The sequence below is a fragment of the Amblyraja radiata genome, chromosome 3, assembly GCF_010909765.2.
Source record: "Amblyraja radiata isolate CabotCenter1 chromosome 3, sAmbRad1.1.pri, whole genome shotgun sequence".
NCBI lineage: Eukaryota > Metazoa > Chordata > Chondrichthyes > Rajiformes > Rajidae > Amblyraja > Amblyraja radiata.
Window position 1 is genome coordinate 125,837,303 of NC_045958.1, and position 21,714 is coordinate 125,859,016.

At 46.9% G+C, this 21,714-nt stretch overlaps 1 protein-coding gene across 3 annotated transcripts in view; it reads right to left on the reverse strand.

The window, feature by feature from the left end:
• The window catches only part of asb5 (ankyrin repeat and SOCS box containing 5), a 71,454-nt gene that overhangs the window by 38,624 nt on the left and 11,116 nt on the right, over positions 1 to 21,714 (reverse strand). Inside the window, exon 1 of one of the 3 annotated variants that reach the window (XM_033018750.1) lies at positions 7,601 to 7,778. The exons of the other annotated variants lie outside the window; for them this stretch is intronic. Within the exon in view, the coding sequence (XP_032874641.1) occupies positions 7,601 to 7,718 (118 nt within the window). The 5' untranslated portion in view covers positions 7,719 to 7,778. Of the gene's footprint in view, positions 1 to 7,600; positions 7,779 to 21,714 lie in introns of those variants that run through there. 3 annotated transcript variants of the gene reach the window in all.

Here is a 21,714-nt window from a genome sequence, read left to right on the forward strand (position 1 = left end):
AGAACGAGGACATCTCTCAGGACATCTCTAGTATGGAACACCTCATCCTGGGTGCAGATGCGGCATAGACGGAGGAACTGGGAGTAGGGGATAGAGTCTTTACAGGAAGCAGGGTGGGATGAAGTGTAGTCCAGATAGCTATGGGAGTCCATAGGTTTGTAGTAGATGTCGGTCAATAGTCTGTTTCCTTTGATGGAGACAATGAGATCTAGAAATGGTAGGGAGATGTCGGAGATGGTCCAGGTGTATTTAAGTGCAGGATGGAAATTAGTGGTGAAGTTGATGGAGTCAGTGAGTTCTGCATGGGTGCTCTCAAGACACTTCCAGTGACTGCTCCAAGTTCCTCCATCCTACTGTCTTTCTCCTCGGTAAATACAGAGGGGAAATACTCATTGAGGACCTTGCCCATCTCCTGTGGCTCCACACAGAGGTCTGATTCCTGAGAGGTCCCACTCTCTCTCTAGTTACCCTTTTCCCCCTTATGTATTTATAAATTATTTTGGGATTGTCCTTAATGTTACCTGCCAGAGCTATCTCCTGGCCCCTTTTTGCCTTCTGATCTCCTTTATCAGTTTATTCCCTAGTTCCCGAAACTCCTCCAGGGATGCACTTGATCCCAGCTGCCTATACCTGTCCCATGCATCCTTCTTGTTTTTGACCAATGCCTCAATTTCCCTCGTCAGCCAAGCTTCCTTACGTTTGCCTGCTTTGCCCTTCACTCTAACGGGGACGTACATATCCTGAGCTTTCTTCAGTACACTTTTAAAAACATCCCACTTGGCCGATGTTCCTTTCCCCTCAAATAACCTGCTCCAGTCAACTTGAGCAAGACCTTCTCTCATACCCTCAAAGTTGGCCTTACCCCAGTTGAGCATTTTAACATGTGGACCCTTTCCGTCCCGATCCATAACTGTCTTAAACCTAATCGAACTGTGGTCACTGGGCCCAAAAGGCTCCTCCACACACACTTCATTAACTTGTCCTTCCCAATTTCCTAATACTAGATCCAGTGTTGCCCTCTCACATGTGGGGGCCTCCACATACTGTTTAAAAAAACTCTCCTGAACACTTGAGGAATTGCACCCAATCTAAACCCTTCACACTATGATTTTCCCAGTCTATATTGGGAAAGTTAAAATCCCCGACTACAACAACCTTATTTGACCAGCAGCTGTCTGCAATCTCCCGGCACATTTGTTCTTCTAATTCCCGTTGACTATTCGGGGGTCTGTAGTACACCCCCAACAAGGTGATCATCCCTTTCTTGTTCCTCAGCTCCACCCATACAGCCTCACTAGACGAACCGTCCGTATTGTCACCTCTGAACACAGCCGTGACATCATCCTTAACCAACAATGCAACCCTCCCTCCACTTTCCCCCTCACCCCTGTCTCTCCTGAAGTTCCTGTACCCCGGAACATTGAGCTGCCTGTTCTGCCCCTCCCTTAACCAGGTTTCAGTCATGGCTACAAGGTCCCAGTCGCTCGTACTTATCCACGCCCTAAGATCATCTGCCTTATCCATCAGGCCCCTTGCATTAAAATACGTGCAGTTTAAACCAACCCTCCTTCCTCGCTCTCCGCGTGTCACCTGCCTATTCTTTCCACTAACCTTTCCCACACCGCCCTCCATACCAACTTGTAACCTGTCACCTGCCTCTGTCCTGTACTGATTACACAATCAATCAATCCTCGATCAATCAAACAAGTAAATGTGTTCAAGAAGGGACTGCAGATGCTGGAAGATCGAAGGTACACAAAAATGCTGGAGAAACTCAGCGGGTGCAGCAGAATCTATGGAGCGAAGGAAATAGGCGACGTTTCGGGCCGAAACCCTTCTTCAGACTGATGGGGGGTGGGGGGGAGAAGGAAGGAAAAAGGGAGGAGGAGGAGCCCGAGGGCGGGGGGATGGGAGGAGACAGCTCGAGTGTTAAGGAAGGGGAGGAGACAGCAAGGGCTAGCAAAACTGGGAGAATTCAACGTTCATGCCATTCGGACGCAAGCAACCCAGGCGGAATATGAGGTGCTGTTCCTCCAATTTCCGGTGTTGCTCACTCTGGCAATGGAGGAGACCCAGGACAGAGAGGTCGGATTGGGAATGGGAGGGGGAGTTGAAGTGCTGAGCCACCGGGAGTTCAGGTAGGTTATTGCGGACTGAGCTGAGGTGTTCGGCGAAACAATCGCCCAACCTCCGCTTAGTCTCCCTGATGTAAATCAGCTGACATCTAGAGCAGCGGATGCAGTAGATGAGGTTGGAGGAGATACAGGTGAACCTTTGTCGCACCTGGAACGACTGCTTGGGTCCTTGAATGGAGTCGAGGGGGGAGGTGAAGGGACAGGTTGCATTTCTTGCGGTTGCAACGGAAAGTGCCCGGGGAGGGGGTGGTACGGGAGGGAAGGGAAGAATTGACAAGGGAGTTGCGGAGGAAGCGGTCTTTGCGGAAGGCAGACATGGGGGGAGATGGGAAGATGTGGCGAGTGGTGGGGTCACGTTGGAGGTGGCGGAAATGGCGGAGGAATACTTGTTGTATTTGCCTGGCTGGTGGGGTGAAAGGTGAGGACTAGGGGGACTCTGCCCTTGTTGCGAGTGCGGGGATGGGGAGAGAGAGCAGTGTTGCGGGGTATGGATCAGACCCTGGTGCGAGCCTCATCTATGGTGGCGGAGGGGAATCCCCGTTCCCTGAAGAACGAGGACATTTCCGATGTAAATGTGCCTTCCACCACAGTGATAAATGCTGTGGTGGATGTTTGTGTTAAATTTTTATTGTGTAGTGTGTGTTCTTTCTCACTGTATCGCTGCTGACATATTCATTTCACTTGCACTTTATGTGGAATGTGACAAATAAATCCGTATTGTATTGTACTGTAAATGCACACGCTGGAATCTTAAGTAAAAAGTGCAGGAGGATCTCAGGCAGCATCAGCCGTTGTGCTCATCCAGCTGTACAGTTACAGTTTAGTTTATTGTCACGCGTATCGAGGTACAGTCAAGCTTTTGTTGCGCGCTAACCAGTCAGCGGAAAGTCAATACATGATTACAATCGAGCCATTTACAGGGTACAGATACATGTGCATAGATAAGGGAATAATGTTTCATGCAAGGTAAAGCCAGCAAAGTCTGATCAAGGACAGTGCGAGTGTCACCAATCAGGTAGATGAGGTTCAGCACTGCTCTCTGGTTGTAGTAGGCTGGTTCAGTTGCCTTCAGTTTGTGTTTAGCCCTGGAGTAATCACTAAAATAAACACCAACCCTCGGGCTGTATTTATGAGCAACAGATTATCTGGTCATTATCACACTGCAGACAATAGTCTCGGATTCAGAGAGATACAACAGTGAGACAAGGCCTTGGGTTGAACAAATCCACACCGGGCATCATCAACTTGGTCCCCACAACTCCCACCAACTGCTACAGATGCGCCCAAGAAAGCATTTTATGTTGGGATGCTTCACGGCATGGTCATAAAGTCATAGGAGTAGAATTAGGCCATTCAGCCCATCAAGTATATTCTGCCATTCAATCATGGCTGATCTATCTCTCCCTCCTAACCCCATTCTCCTGCCTTCTCCCCCTAACTGACACCCGTACTAATCAAAAATCTATCCTTCTCTGCCTTAAAAATATCCACTGACGTGGCCACCACAGCCTTCTTTGGCAAATAATTCCACAGATTCACCACCCTAAAGAAATTCCTCCTCATCTCCTTCCTAAAGGTGCGCCCTTTTATTCCGGGGCTGTGCCCACTGGTCCTAGACTCTCCCACTAGTGGGAACATCCTCTCCACATCCACTGTATCCAAGCCTTTCACTATTCTGTATGTTTCAATGAGGTCCCCCCTCATTCTTCTAAACTCCAGTGAGTACAGGCCCAGTGCCAACAAACACTCATCATATGTTAACCCACTGATTCCTGGGATCATTCTTGTAAACCTCCTCTGGACCCTCTCCAGAGCCAGCAAATCCTTCCTCAGATATGGTGCCCAAAATTGATCACAATATTCCAAACGTGGCCTTATAGAGCCTCAACATTCCATCTCTGTTTTTGTATACAAGCTCTCTTGAAATAAATGCTAGCAATAAGTTTGCTTTCTTAACTACCGATTCAAGTTGCACGGTTTGGGAACAGCTCCATCCAAAACCACAAGAAATTGTAGTGAATTGTGGACGCAGCCCAGACCATCACACAAACCGACCTCCCTTCCATTGACTCCATCTACACCTCATGCTGCCTCGGTAAGGCCAGCAGCATAATCAAGGACCAGTCGCACCCTGGCCACTTTCTCTTCTCCCCTCTCTCTGCTCCCGTCTCCCATCGGGCAAGAGATACAGAAGTATGAAAACGCACACCTCCAGATTCAGGGACAGTTTCTTCCCAGCTGTTATCAGGCAACTGAATCATCCTACCACAACCAGAGAGCGGTCCAGAGCGAAATCAGGAGGCAGCTCGAATGTTGGCAAAACATCACTCCCTGACAAGCCCAATCCGTTTTACACACGCTTTGATAGGGAGAACACTGATGTGCCTTCTCAAGCCCCCATTCGCTGTGATGGTATTTCAGTCTCAGTCACAGAAACTGACGTCAGAAAATCCTTCAGAGGAGTGAACCCTCAAAAAGCGCCTGGACCTGATGGTATACCCGGTCGTGTTCTATAAACCTGTGTGGATCAACTGGCTGGAGTTTTTGAGGACATTTTCAACCTCTCACTTCTGAGGTCTGAGGTCCCCACCTGCTTTAAAAGGGCATCAATTATACCGGTGCCCAAGAAGAGTAAGGTGACGTGCCTCAACGACTACTGACCAGTGGCACTAACGTCGGTGGTGATGAAGTGCTTTGAGAGGTTGATCATGGAGCAAATCAACTCCTACCTCGACAAGGACCACGACCCACTGCAGCTCGCGTACCGCCACAACAGATCAACGGTGGATGCGATCTCGCTGACCCTCCACTCTGCTCTGGACCACTTGGACAATAAAAACTCATATGTCAGGCTGTTATTCATTGATTACAGCTCGGCATTTAATACAATCATCCCCTCCAAGCTAGTTACCAAACTCGCAGAACTGGGTCTCTGCGCATCCCTCTGCAATTGGATCCTCGACTTCCTCATTCACAGACCACAGTCTGTTCGTATTGGTGGAAATGTGTCAGACTCAATAACAATCAGCACGGGAGCACCTCAAGGCTACGTGCTCAGCCCCCTGCTGTTCTCACTCTACACTCAGGACTGCGTAGCCGGTCCTAGAGCGAACTCCATCATCAAGTTCGCTGACGACACCACTGTTGTGGGACGTATCACTGATGGGGATGAGTCAGAGTATGGAAGTGAGATCGATCGACTGACCATATGGTGCCAGCGCAATAACCTGGCCCTCAACACCAGCAAAACAAAGGAACTGATTGTGGACTTTGGAAGTGGTAGAATGGGGACCCACAGTCCCGTTTATATCAACTGGTCAATGGTTGAAAGGGTCTAGAGCTTCAAATTCCTGGGCGTGCATATTTCTGAAGATCTCTCCTGGTCCGAGAACACTGATGCAATTATTAAGAAAGCACATCAGCTACTCTACTTCCTGAGAAGATTACGGAGAGTCGGTTTGTCAAGGAGGACTCTCTCTAACTTCTACAGGTGCACAGTAGAGAGCATGCTGACCGGTTGCATCGTGGCTTGGTTCGGCAACTTGAGCGCCCTGAAGAGGAAAAGACTACAAAAAGTAGTAAACACTGCCCAGTCCATCATCGGCTCTGACCTCCCTACCATCGAGGGGATCTATCACAATCGCTGCCTCAAAAAGGTTGGCAGCATCATCAAGGACCCACACCATCCTGGCCACACACTCATCTCCCTGCTACCTTCAAGTAGAAGGTACAGCAGCCTGAAGACTGCAACGTCCAGGTTCAGAAATAGCTGCTTCCCCACAGCCATCAGACTCAACTCATACAATTCTCTGAACATTAATAGACCATTATCTGTTATTTGCACTTTATCTGATTATTTATTGATGTGTGTATGTATTTATATAATGGTATATGGACACACTGATCTGTTCTGTAGTCAATGCCTACTATGTTCTGTTGTGCTGAAGCAAAGCAAGAATTTCATTGTCCGATCAGGGACACATGACAATAAACTCTCTTGACTTGACTTGAACTACCTCATTGGAGACTCTTGGACTACCTTTAATTGGACTTTACTGGACTTTATACTAAACGTTATTCCCTTTATCCTGTATCCGTACACTGTGGACGGCTTGATTGTAATCTGAAAAGCAATCAACAAATCGCTTATCTCTGTACATTAGTACACGTGACAACAAACTAAACTGAAACTAAAAGTAAGAGTCACACATCTTAGTTTAGGACCAAAGTTGCCACTTGCTTGCTTTGGCCCATATCCCTTAAAGCACTTCCTGTCCTTGCACCTGTCCAAATGCCTTTTAATGTCCCTGATTATACCCACCTTTACCATGGGATGTTCTCGTGCCATTTGTTGGTGAAGCTTATTCCCTGACATTTAGATATTTGCCTGAATTATTGAAAATCGAGGATTGGAGCTCAAATTAGACAGTGCACACCGAGAGAGCGAGAGAAAACAAAGAACCAGACAATTAATAAACATTGTGTAAGGACTTAAGATGCAGAGTGCTGGAGTAACTCAGTGGGTCAAGCAGCATCTGTGGAGAACATGGATAGGTGACGTTTTGGGTCGGGACTCTTCATCAGACCCAGTCTCCTGTATGAGGCCTGGCCTACATCACTGGAGCTGCACCAAGCGGTCAGCAGAAAGAGGCCTATGGTAACCAGGGTCGGGATAAAGTTGGCCTCACTATCAGTGGGGAATAAGGGAGGGGAAGCAAATCTCCTGCCCCTCCTGTATGACAGACATTATGGTTTCATTGCACCCTCTGGCTGAAGGGGACATTGTTTAGTTTAAAGATACAGCATGGAAACAGCTCCTTCAGGAACCGAGGGTGAGGACACCACAGCTACGCTTGGCCAGACCGACCCTGCAACGCCGCCAGGATAACAGACCTTCATCAGATCAAGATCCCTGCACTTAATACTACATGGACTTGTAAATGGCCCCAAACTAGCGACTCTGTAAACTGTCTCAGTGTACTGCTGCTGTACACCTGTACTGTATCTGAGATGCTGATCTAACATGTATCTAAGTGCTTATATCTAGTGATATTTTACTGAGCTGTATACAACAATGAATTTCACTGAACTCAGTACACGAGACAAATAAAGTACTGTACCTCACCTTCAGCCCACCGAGTCCACGCTGACCATCCATCACCCACTCACACTGGTTTCATGTCACCCCACTATCTCACCCACTCCCTACATACTGTGGGGTGATTTACAGGAGGGGCAATTAACCTACAAATGCGCAACGTCTTTGGAGTGTGGGAGCACCCGGGGGAAACCCACGCGGTCACAGGGAGAACGTGCAAACTCTACACAGACAGCACCCGAGGTCAGGATGGAACCCGGGTGTCTGGTGCTGAGAGGCAGCAGCTCTACCCGCTGCGCCACCGCTGAAGTGGTTCAGTTACTCAGTAATGTCAAATGCTAAATCTTCCTCTGGCATTTGTACTGACCTTGTAGAATCCCCCAGACTCGATTTCTCTTGCTCGTAGATTCTTCAAAACTTTCTAACGGTCTCTTACATTGAAATGTTCTGGTGCAGATATTGTGAGCGGAGGTATCTTTGGACATAGTGACTGTGGCTTTCACAGCAGCAGGAGTTGCTGCAGCAGCAGCAGTGTGTGTGTGTGTGTTTGTCTGTGAGTGTGTGGGGAGTGGCTTCATCATCATGTGGTTTTGCAAACCTGATTGGATGCCTGAGTATTTTTAGCCCAGGCTTGTGAGTGTAATATTTTGGTAGGGAACAGAAGGACATGCAATCTCATGTCAGGTTGTGTGAGGCTGGAAAGCACAGGGTTTAGTGTTGCCCTGTTGCAAAATGTGTTTACCAGAGAAAGGCCTTGACCAAGATCTCCCCCTCCCTCTCCCCTGTCTCTCAGTCTGAAGAAGGGTCTCGACCTGAAACATCGCCCATTCCTTCTCTCCAGCGATGCTGCCTCTCCCGCTGAGTTACTCCAGCATTTTGTGTCTATCTTGACTGAGGGAAACTCCATACAGTTAATGTTCAAAGACCTACCACAAACTCTCAATCAGCATTGACTTTGAACTCCTGATAATGACAGTGGAGTTTCAGAATATCCCATGCATTGCACTAAGATTTAAATAAATAGTCTGAGGCTAAGGTCAATCATTCAAAACTTAAACCAGAGGGCACAGCTTCAGAATAAAAGGACATCCCTTTAGAACAAAGATACTAGAGCGGAGCAAGATAGTCCACTCGACGAAAATGCCGTAGTAGGTCATGTGTAATCTTTAGCGCCATTTCCGTAACCGGTTTCCGTTTCCGCTCTAGTATCTTTGCTTTGGTCATGGCGTCTTCATATAGCTATTATTTTACCAAATACCACACAAATAACCCCCCCCCCCCACCCCTCCGACACGGACACGGAGCGATCGCCGCCCCATTTTTTTTCGTTAAACATCTATTTCCTTCGGGTGTTTTTTAAAAACCCCATTACGCTCTATAATCTTTGCTTTCGTCCGACTGTCCGCACGCGCTTGGTACACACACACACACACACACACACACACACACACACACACACACACACACACACACACACACACACACACACACACACACACACACACACACACACACACACACACACACACACACACACACACACACACACACACACACACACACACACACACACACACACACACACACACACACACACACACACACACACACACACACACACACCACTTCTTCCCACCCTGGTTCCTGTAAGGACTCCATCCTTACTCCCAATTCCTCCGTCTACGCCGCATCTGCTCCCAGGATGAGGCGTTCCACACCAGGGCATTTGAAATGTCCTCATTCTTCAGGGAACGGGGGTTCCCCTCCTCCACCATAGATGAGACTCGCACCATGGTCTCTTCCATACCCCGCAACACTGCTTTCTCTCCCCATCCCCGCACTCGCAACAAGGGCAGAGTCCCCCTAGTCCTCACCTTTCACCCCACCAGCCGTCACATACAACAAACAATCCTCCGTCAGTTTCGCCACCTCCAACGTGACCCCACCACTCGCCACATCTTCCCATCTCCCCCTATGTCTGCCTTCCGCAAAGACCGCTGCCTCCATAACTCCCTTGTCAATTCTTCCCTTCCCTCCCGTACCACCCCCTCCCCGGGCACTTTCCGTTGCAACCGCAAGAAATGCAACACCTGTCCCTTTACCTCCCCCCTCGACTCCATTCAAGGAACCAAGCAGTCGTTCCAGGTGCGACAGAGGTTCACCTGTATCTCCTCCAACCTCATCTACTGCATCCGCTGCTCTAGATGTCAGCTGATCTACATCGGTGAGACTAAGCGGAGGTTGGGCGATCGTTTCGCCGAACACCTCCGCTCAGTCCGCAAGAACCTACCTGACCTCCCGGTGGCTCAGCACTTCAACTCCCCCTCCCATTCCCCATCCGACCTCTCTGTCCTGGGTCTCCTCCATGGCCAGAGCGAGCAACACCGGAAATTGGAGGAACAGCACCTCATATTCTGCTTGGGGAGTCTGCATCCTGCGGGCTTGAACATTGAATTCTCCCAATTTTGCTAGCCCTTACTGTCTCCTCCCCTTCCTTAGCCCTCGGGTTGTCTCCTCCCATCCCCCGGCCCTCGGGCTCCTCCTCCTCCTTTTTTCCTTCCTTCTCCCCGCCACCCCCTATCAGTCTGAAAAAGGGTTTCGGCCCGAAACGTTGCCGATTTCCTTCTCTCCATAGATGCTGCTGCACCCACTGAGTTTCTCCAGCTTTTTTGTGTACCTTCTACAGTTCCTCCCTGTGCAAGGTATGTGCCGTTTTAACTGAACGCATAACTGAAGTCGGGTCGGGTCAAAGATAGGGTCGGGTTTACTGAAATGGCGGAAGTTATGCTCCGTTGCGTACTACACGTCAGTCCATTGGGTTTTGCAGGAGTGGACCATCTTTCTCCGCTTTATGATCTTTGCTTTAGAATGGTGATTTGGTGGAATTTCTTTTGTCAGAGGGTGGTGAAACTGTGGAATTAATTACCACAGATGGCTGTGGAGGCCAAGTCATTGGATATTTTTAAGGCAGAGATAAAAACTATAGATTTTTGATTGGTGCAGGTGTCAGTTTAAAGCGGAGATTGATAGGTTAGAAAACATAGAAAACAGAAAAATAGGTGCAGGAGTAGGCCATTCGGCCCTTCGAGCCAGCACCGCCATTCAATATGATCATGGCTGATCATCCCCAATCAGTACCCCCGTTCCTACTTTTTTTTCCCCATATTCCTTGATTCCTTTAGCCCTAAGAGCCAAATCTAACATCCAGTAAACGCTGCACTCCCTCAATAGCAAGAATGTCCTTCCTCAAAGGTGGAGACCAAAATTGCAAACAATACTCCAGGTGCGGTCACAGCAGGTTAATAAAGATGTCAAAGTTACGGGGAGAAGGCAAGAGAACAGGGTTGAGAGGAAAAGATAGATGAGCCAATGATCGAATGGCAGAGCAGACTCAATGGGCCAAATGGCCTGTTTACCTTAAAAACCTATCCCTTATGAACTTACAGTGGCCTCCATAATGTTTGGGACAAAGACCCATCATTTATTTATTTGCCTCTGTACTCCACAATTTGAGATTTGTAATAGAAAAATTCACATGTGGTTAAAGTGCACATTGTCAGATTTTATTAAAGGCCATTTTTATACATTTGTTTCACCCTTTAGAAATTACAGCTGTGTTTATAGTCCCCCCATTTCAGGACACCATATGTTTGGGACACAGCAATGTCATGTAAATGAAAGTAGTCATGTTTAGTATTTTGTTGCATATCCTTTGCATGCAATGACTACTTGAAGTCAGCGATTCATGGACATCACCAGTTGCTGGGAGTCTTCTCTGGTGATTCTCTGCCAGGCCTGTATTGCAGCCATCTTTAGCTGATGCTTGTTTTGGGGGCTAGTCCCCTTCAGTTTTCTCTTCAGCATATAAAAGGCATGCTCAATTGGGTTCCGATCGGGTGATTGACTTGGCCAATCAAGAATTGACCATTTTCTAGCTTTGAAAAACTCCTTTGTTGCTTTAGCAGTATGTTTGGGATCATGTGTAAGAAAGAACTGCAGATACTGGTTTAAATCGATGGTACACACAAAAAGCTGCAGTAACTCAGTGGGTCAGGCAGCATCTCTGGAGAGAAGGAATGAATGGGTGATGTTTCGGGTCGAGACCCTTCTTCAGACTGATGTCAGGTGAGGGGGCGGGACAAAGATAGAATGTAGGCAGGGACTAGTAAGAATGGTGGGAGAACTGGAATGAACCGCCAGCCAATTAGTTTTGAGGCATTTGTTTGAACTTGAGCAGATAGGATGTGTCTATACACTTCAGAACTCATTATGTTACTACCATCAGCAGTTGTATCATCTCTGAAGTGAGCCAGTACCTTCAGCAGCCATACATGCCCAGGCCATAACACCCCCACCACCGTTTTTCACATATGAGGTAGTATGCTTTGGATCTTGGGCAGTTCCTTCTCTCCTCCATACTTTGCGCTTGCCATCACTTTAATTATAAGTTAATCTTCGTCTCATCTGTCCACAAGACCTTTTTCCAGAACTGTGGTTGCTCTTTTAAGTACTTCTTGGCAAACTGCAACCTGGCCATCCTATTTTTGCAACTAATCAGTGGTTTGCATCTTGCAGTGTAGCCTCTGTATTTCTTTGGTCCTCATGTTGATAAACAGCAATAAAAGTTTCCAAAGGTGATGGAAAGACTGGAGGAAAGACTTGCTGCTAGGAGCTCTCTTATACCTGCATTAAGGAGGCAATTGAACACACCTGAGCAATTACAAACACCTGTGAAGCCATGTGTCCCAAACATTATGGTTCCCTGAAATGGGAGGTCTATGTATAAACACAGCTGTAATTTCTACATGCTGAAACTAAAATGTATAAAAATGGCCTTTAATAAAATCTGACTGTGCACTTTAACCACATGTGATATTTTCTATTACAAATCTCAAATTGTGGAGTACAGAGGCAAATAAATAAATGATGGGTCTTTGTCCCAAACATTATGGAGGGCACGGTATAAAGCAGGTTAAATTGCACACAAATACAACGCTTTTAAGGCCCTGTTAATCTGCAAAAACAGTGCTTTTCAAAGCAGGAACACAACGTGAATTTTAGCCATTGTTTCAAAGGCTTCAATGTATTTTCTCTCATTTTTATGGCCTGATTGGTCGGTATTTTTGAACAACAGATTATCTGGTCATATCACCATGCTGTCCCTGGGAGAGTACTGTGCAAAAATTCATTTTGTTTAGTTTAGTTTGTTGATACAGCGTGGAAACTGGCCCTTCGGCCCATCGAGTCCGCACCGACCAGCGATTACCCGTTTACACTAGTTCTCTCCCACATACTAGGGACAATGTGCAACGTTACCGAAACAAATGAACCTTCAAAGCAGCACGACTGTGGAGTGTGGGAAGCAAACGAGCATCAGGAGGAAACTCACGGAGTCACAGGGAGAACGTGCAGATTCTGTACAGGCAACTCCTGTTGTCAGGATCAAATCCGTGTCTCTGCTGTGGTGTGGCAGCAACTCTACCGCTACGACATTATGCTGCACTTACTTTCTTAGTTTCATTCAAATTATGAAACTTGCAAAGTACTTAATTGACTGGGTCATTGTGAAAGAGATGAGGAAGGATTTGCATAATGTAACATGGTGTCAAGACAATGATGGCTCAATAGTTCAACATTTTCCTCACGTCAGAAAGATGAAGGAGCTCCAGGAAGCGGGGTGGAGCAGATGCCCCATTTAGCATCAATGGTGTCGAAGTGGAGACTGTCGAGAGCTCAAGTTGCTAGCCCTAAATATCAACAACAATTTGTCCTGGACCAACCACACTGATACTATGCAAGAAAGCACCGACATTTCCATGTCCTCAGGAGATTAGATGGATATGGGCCAAAACGCAGGCAGGTGGGACTAGTGTCTAGATGGGGCATGCTGGTCGGCATGGGCAAGTTGGGCTGAAGGGCCTGTTTCCATGCTGTGTGATTGTATGACTGAATCTATTAAGGAAGTTCAACATGGAACTCAGCAGGCTGAGGGGTGATCTAATAGAGGTGTATAGCCTCTCCGTGGATTGTCACCTTGTCGTGGTGGAGAAGCTTGTGTGGACCTGAGATCCTGAGAGCGATGCCGTCTGGAGCTATGCTCCTGGTAGGGCCACCCATGGCGGTAAGGTCGAGGGGGAGGTCTCTGACAAAGAGCAATCCAACCAAGACCTCAATGGTGCAACAGGCGGAGGACGATGGCTGACCTTAGTGGAGCGTCACAACGGCTGGGAAGGTGGATGAAGGCTGCAGCAGAAAAGGGTCTCCGGTCGTCTTGGACTCCATGCCACTGGATCCCGACCCAGATCTGTCAAGGACCATGGGGTGGCTGTCTGTGCACCAGTCTCCCCACGTTAAACAAAGTCACGCACAGGCGTCCTCCACATGGGGAATAGCACCCTGGAGACACCCATGGTCAGCCACGACTGAAGGGGGCCTAAGAATATAAAATCATGAGGGAATAGTCTTATCTATGTGGGGGAGTCTTTTACCCAGACTAGGGGAATTAAGAACTAGAGCACATAGGTTTAAGAAGAGAGAGGAAAGATTTAATAGGAACCTGAGAGGCAACTTTTTCACAGAGGAGGTAGTTCAACAAAGGTATTTGTACAGATATATGAATATATCAGAATAGGAAAAGTTTAGAGGGATATTGGCCAAATGCGGGCAGGTGGGACTAATGTCTCTGGACATCTTGGTCAGTATGGACAAGTTCGGCAGAAGGGCCTATTTCTGTGCTGTATGACTCTGACTCTATGTCTCCAACAACTCTTACAATCTTCTACAAATGCACCATAGAAAGCATACTGTCAGATTGCATCACAGCTTGGTTTGGGAACTCTGCCCAAGACTGCAAAAAAATTGCAGTTGTGGATGTAGCCCAAACCATCACACAGACCACACTCCCCACCATTGTAGATGTAGCCCAGTCCATCACTCAGACCACACTCCCCACCATTGTAGATGTAGTCCAGTCCATCACACAGACCACACTCCCCACCATTGTAGATGTAGCCCAGTCCATCACACAGACCACACTCCCCACCATTGTAGATGTAGTCCAGTCCATCACACAGACCACACTCCCCACCATTGTAGATGTAGCCCAGTCCATCACACAGACCACACTCCCCACCATTGTAGATGTAGCCCAGTCCATCACACAGACCACACTCCCCACCATTGACTCCATCTACACTTCACGCTGCCTGGGGAAAGCAGCCGACATCATCAAAGACTTGTCCCACCTCAGTCATTCCTTCTTCTCCCTGCTTCTATCTGATAGGCGACACAAAAGCTTGAAAGCGCGCACCATCATATTCAGGAACAACTTCTTCCCCACGCTTATCGGATTACTGAACGGTCCTCCCATCTGACAGGGTGTGGTCCCGATCTTCCGACCTACCTCATTGTGACCTTGCACTTTGTGACTATCTGCATTTCTCTGTAACTCTAACGCTGTAACATTGTAGCACCACATTCTGCACTCTGGTTTGTTCTCTTTGTACCAGTACATGTTGTAGCTCGATTACACTCACATATGGTGTGGATAGCACACTGAGAAAAGCTTTTCACTGTATCTCAGTAGACGTGACAAAGACAAAGTGATTCCAAACTAATGCCAAATACAAGTACTTGAACAAGAGTCATTATTTTGTAAACCAGCATCTGCAGTTCCTTGTACAAGGTTCCTTGTACCAAGTACAAGGTTCTTTTTCTAAATATTTTAAAGATGGTAGGGCTGTTTGGACAACATAATGAGGGCAACCTCCAACATAGCTTATATTCAAATATCTTGATGACAACTGAGAGGCAGCTTTATACCAAATACCTGCTCACGTGCTGCTTTCACCCAAGAAGTGAATGGCACTTATTGCCATGGTAAAGGCACACTGAGTTAGATGGGATTTCTGGTGCAAGTTTGTTAATGATTCTTTGTGATTCGCCTGAACTATTAAAAGAGCAAGGAATGTAGCGCACTGTGGTCAGTGGTCAAGGCCAGATTATCGCACATAAACATTCCACACCAAACTCCAGCTTCTTTCTAGTCAAGAGCGTTCGATTGTCATATGTACCGAAAATAAAACAATGGAGTCCAGAACCAGGGGTCACAGTTTAAGAATAAGGGGTCAGCCATTTCGGACTGAGATGATGAAAAACGTCTTCACCCAGAGAGTTGTGAATCTGTGGAATTCTCTGCCACAGAAGGCAGTGGAGGTCGTTTCACTGGATGTTTTCAAGAGAGAGTTAGATTTAGCTCTTAGGGCTAACGGGATCAAGGGATATGGGGAGAAAAGCAGGAACGGGGTACTGATTGTGAATGATCAGCCATGATTATATCGAATGGCGGTGTTGGCTCGATGGGCCGAATGGCCTACTAATGCACCTATTTTCTATGTTTCTAGATAAGGTAGACAGAATCTTTTTCCCAGGGTTGGAAAAATCAAATATTAGCTTTGAGGTGATAGCTTTGAGGTGTTTAAATTATTTTCAACACAGACGTTGGTGGGTGCCAGGAACGTGCTGCCGTGGTGGTGGTGAAGGCGGATACAATAGTGGCGTATAAGATGTTTTTGGACAGGCATATGAATATGCAGGGAAGGCAGGTAAGTGATGGTCTTGGCATTATGTTCGGAATAGACACTGTGGGCCGAAGGGCCAGTTCTTGTGCTGTACTGTTCTTTGTCTATGTTCTAAATTAAGGAGCCCAATATTAGTGCAAAAATGCCCAAAGCCACTTGTGCAACCAGGACTGTGGGTAGTTCAGGGTTTAGTTGGTTATTCTGGTGGTCAACTCAAGTGCCTGATAGTTGTTGGGAAGAAGCTGTTCTTGAACCTGTATGTCACGATTTTCAGACACCTGTAAATTCATCCCAATGGCAGGAGTGAGATGAGGGGGTGGTCAGTGTGGTGTGGGTCCTTCAAGATGTAGGCTGCCTTTTAAACTCCTGGAGATCCAGCAGGCGACTGTGCAGGCCAAATCAATGGATATTGTTAAGTCAAGTCACATTTATTTATATAGCACATTTAAAACAACTCTCGTTGGCCAAAGTGCTTTACATTTGTTATAAGAATAGTATAACAAACAAACTACATATATATAGCCCTCGCTCAGAGGACGTCAAGAAAGGCTTGGGAGGACAGATGAGTTTTTAGTCTCGACTTGAGGCTTTCCAGTATGGAAGGAGAGACTGAGGTCCACAATGAACCTACTACTAAATGCTCCTCATTTTGGTCTTTTTGCACTTTCATAAGGTGTCAAGAGTCAAAGAGCTGTACAGCACAGAAACAGGCCCTTCAGCCCACCTTGTCCATGCTGACCAAGTTGTCATACTGGTCTAGTCCCATTTGCCAGCATTATAATGTTTACTATAACATATAAAAGATGCTTGGACAGGTACTAGGAAAGGTTTAGTGATAGGGGCCAAATGCAGGCAGGTGGGACTAGTGTAGATGGGGCATCTTGGTCAGCATGGATGATTTGGACGAATGGGCCTGCTTCCGTGCTATATGACTGTGTGGGATATTTGTCTTTGTTAGCCAAGGCACAATAGAGAAAAGGTGCAGGAGTAGGCCATTCGGCCCTTCCAGCCAGCACCGCTGTTCAATATGATTGTGGCTGATCATCCAAAATCAGTACCCCGTTCCTGCTTTCTCCCCATATTCCTTGATTCCGTTAGCCCTAAGAGCTCTATCTAACTCTCTCTTGAAAACATCCAATGAATCGGCCTCCATTGCCTTCTGTGGCAGAGAATTCCACAGATTCACAACTCTCTGAGTGGAAACATTTTTCCTCATCTCAGTCCTAAATGGCCTACACCTTATTCTTAAATAAGGGGTTATGATACAACATGAATCAGTTTCCATGCTTCATTTATCTAGATGGTCACATGGTAAACATTTTAAAGAGCTACACCCAATATTTACATGCAGGCAGGTTACTGGCAGGTGTTTCTTTTTCCATCAGTTACAAATATGCTTTTGTTTTAAATTGTCACACATGAATTGGGTGTCCGTCATCACATCTGTAATGTAATTTGCAGAAGTTTCATCCATATTCATATTTTGCTTTGAATCTCCAACCTTCAGGACTGTTCTATGACTTATCCACCTTGCTCTCTTTAGACTTTAGAGATACAACCAGGAAACAGGGCCCTTCAGCCCACCGAGTCCGCGCTGACCAGCGATCACCCATATATTTGGGACAATTCACAATTTTACCGAAGCCACTTGAATCTACAAACTTATTGTGTCTTTGGAGTGTGGGAGGAAACCGGAGCACCCGGAAAAAAACCCACACTGTTGCAGAGAGAATGTCCAAACTCCGTACAGACAGCACCCGTAGTCAGGATGGAACCCAGGCCTCTGGCGCTGTAAGACAGCAACTCGACCGCTGCGCCACTGTGCTGCCCTCTCGATGAAACTCCTTGGAATTTTATGGTTCCATCTCCATGAGTGTCACAGATTTCAGATGTATGATTGTGTGTATAATAACTCAGAGTGAAGCACTCATCGATTGAACGACAAGCTTGTCACATGGCGAATGGGCCTATTAATCCACTGAATGTGCATTGCAGTGGCAGATCAGTAATCGGGCCATTTGTACTCACTGATTGTACTCACCGGGTCATTTCTCTCAACTGACCTGATTATACATGACAAAAATTGTAGGTCACCACAATAGACAATAGGCAATTGGTGCAGGAGTAGGCTATTCAACCCTTCGACCTATTCAATGTGGTCATGGCTGATCATCCACAATCAGTACCTCGTTCCTGCCTTCTCCCCATATCCCCTGACTCCGCTATCTTTAAGAGCCCTATCTAGCTCTCTCTTGAAAGTATCCAGAGAACCGGCCTCCACTGCACTCTGAGGCAGAGAATTCCACATAGTCACAACTCTCTGTGAGAAAAAGTGTTTCCTCGTCTCCGTTCTAAATGGCTTACCCCTTATTCTTAAACTGTGGCCCCTGGTTCAGGCCTCCCCCAACATCGGGAACATGTTTCCTGCCTCTAGCGTGTCCAAACCCTCAATAATCTTTTATGTTTCAATACGATTCCCTCTCATCCTTCTAAACTCCAGAGTGTACAAGTCTAGCCGCTCCATTCTCCCAGCATATGACAGTCCCGCCATCCCGGGAATTAACCTTGTAAACCTCGTAAACCTTGTAATCTCAGCTGCCTTGGAATTTAAAACAAATTGCTAACTTTTGGTCGACTTCATTAAAATGAAACAGCTTCTTGTTCCTGTGACATTCAAAAGTCCAGTGTCTAGATTGTCATATGTACCAAAAACAGAAAAACAAAATGTTTTACTTGAGGCAGCTTGACACGTCTGTAAACACAGTATTCACAGATAGTAGAATAAACAAAAAAATGGTCAAACAAATTACACAAAAAACAACAGTAGTGCAAAATAAAAAGAACAAAGCCTTAGTGCAACCAACGCAGTTCATAGTTCATTGATTAGTTGGTTGAAGAGCCTGATGGTTGTTGAGAAGAAGCTGTTCTTGAACCTGGAGGTCATGGTTGTCAGGTTCCTGCATCTTCTCCTGATGGTAGGAGTGAATTGAGAGCGTGGCCAGGCTAGTGTGAGTCTGATGATGCTGGATGCCTTTTTGATTCCACCTTTGTTGGTGGGATGGTCAGGTCAGTACCTGTGTTGGACTGTTCTCTACCGTACACCTGTAGACATTCAAGAGAGTATTCGTCGAGGTATTGAATCTCTCAATCATCTGAGGAAGTAGAGGCATTGATGGCCCCATTGGCCCACGGACATTGTGCTAGCTGTAAGCCAAATCACTTGGCCATAAGCCTCCTACTTTGAAGATACAAAGAACCGCAGAGACAGTTGACGGCACGGAAAGACGGCACCCGGGACGGGCTGAGTTGGCACCCCCTAGTCTGTGTCTTTCGTGAGAAAGACACCCAACAAAGCTACGGAAAGACCTAATGAACCATCATGGCCTAAAAATCCATCAGGGGCGAATGAAATGCTCAGAGAAGGAGAAAGAGGTGCAGCGCACAGGCCTTGAACCTGGTGAGATGCAGGAGGAACCCGGCCAGGACTCACCCCACAGTGCCCAGTCCCTCCACGCACTAGAGTCTCCCAACCCCTGCAGAGTGGTTACTAAGATGGCTGATCCGTGGGCGGTTGCTGCTAGGACGCAAGTCGGGGCCTGATCAACCCCGGCTGGGTCGCCTGGGCGAGGGTGTCTGATGTTGTGAGACTCGAAACACCCAATGACCCCAGGTCACATCACTGAGGATGCGTCCCAGCTATACATCTAGAAGATGTATATTTTTCACAGGTGTTGGTTTATACCAAAGATAGACACAAACTGCTGGAGTGCCTCAGCTGGTCAGGAAGTACCTCTGGAGAAACAGGATGGGGGACATTTTGGGTGGGGACCTTCTTCAGGCAAACATTAGGGGGGAGGGGGAGGTGAAAAAGCATCTGCGTGGCATTGTTTACACCTCTGACCTCAGAGATTGCCTTCTTGTGCCAATCCCTGCCATAATATCCCGAGAGCTAGCAGCCATAATGCTCACCATGAACCCTGGAGCTTCCAACTGCAGCATCAAGTTGCAAGACTTCCTTATGATGAGTAAATCTGTGGAAATGTTTAATCGTCTCATACAAAGCCTTGTCTCCCAAACTTCCATTCCTTTCTGTACCCATTGCTGAAGATCTGATTCAGTGCGTGCAGACAGCACTACCCCTCACTCTAGATATGCAGGAAGACAGCTCGGCTAGAGCATGAGACTCTTAAACCCAAGGTCGTGGGTTCGAGGCCCACGGTGGGTGACACTCTCTGTATTTTCAGCTTTCACTGTACCTCAGTACACGTGACATGAAACTAAACTGAACCTTCTGAAACTGATTTTGCATTCAATTTGTACGCCAAATGATTTCTCCTGCTCATGCACAGAAACAACAGAGCTCCCTCCAGCTGGAAGCATGGCCACCTAATATTGTACATACAATGTACAAACAAATAACTGCACACATTGGTTCACACAAAAGCACACAAAGTGCTGGAGCACCTCAGAGGGTCAGGCAGCAGGGCAAACTGGTCTCTGGAGGACAATAGACAATAGGTGCAGGAGTAGGCCATTCGGCCCTTTGAGCCAGCACCGCCATTTACTGTGGTCATGGCTGTTCATCCACAATCAGTACCCTGTTCCTGCCTTCTCCCCATATCCCCTGACTCCGCTATCTTTAAGAGCCCTATCTAGCTCTCTCTTGAAAGTATCTAGAGAACCGGCCTCCACCGTCCTTTGAGGCAGAGAATTCCACAGAGATGGACATGGCTAGTTGGCATTTCAGGTCAGGACCCTTCTTCAGAATTAATTTTTTGTGTCTCTCTGCTGCAGGATTACTAGAATTAAATAGGACAAGAGATAAATATGTATACAAGCGGAAACACCGTTTGGATATCGCATAACATTCCAGAAAATGCACAAAGAACTTGCATATCAGTGGACATCGCCAACATCATTATCTGGGGTTCAAAGCAGTAAATAATCCTCAGCGTACATGACCCATGTTATAGAGAAGGAAGAAAATGAAGATGCTGGAAGCTTGAGGCCATAAGGTCCTGTGATAGGAGCAGAATTAGGCCATTCAGCCCATCAAGTCTACTCCACCATTCAATCATGGCTGATCTATTTATCCCTCCTAACCCCATTCTCCTGCCTTCTCCTCATAACCTCTGACACCTGTACTAATCAAGAATCTATCTCTGCCGTAAAAATATCCACTGACTTGGCCTCTGTGGCAAGGAATTCCACTGATTCACCACCCTCTGACTAAAGAAATTTCTCCTCGTCTACTTCCTAAGAGAACGTCCTTTAATTCTGAGTCTGTGACCTCTAGTCCTAGACTCTCCCAATAGTGGAAACATCCTCTCCACATCCACTCTATCCAAGCCTTTCACTATTCTGTATGTTTCAGGTCCCCCCTCATATTTCTAAACTCCAGCGAGTACAGGCCCAGTGCCGACACATGCTCATCATAGGTTAACTTACTAATTCCTGGGATCATTCTCATAAACCTCCTCTGGACCCTCTCCAGAGCCAGCACATCCTTCCTCAGATATGGTGCCCATATTTGCTCACAATATTCCAAATGCGGCCTGACCAGCGCCTTATAGAGCCTCAGCATTACATCCCTGTTTTTGTACACGAGCCCTCTTGAAATAAATGCTAGCATTGAGTTTGCTTTCTTTACTTCCGATTCAACTTGCAAATATACAAATAATTGGTGCAACTTAGCGACTCAGGCAGCATTTGCGGAGGGAATGGAAGGCTACGTTGTGGGTCGGAACCTAGCTTTAAACCACTCCTCCACTTCTTTCTTATCTCCTTTTCACCTCCCACCTTTATCACTTACCCCACCCATCTGCCAATCACCTCTCTCATCTTACCAGTATCCACCGATCACTTGCCAGGCTTTGCCCCATCATTACCTCTGGTTTCCAGC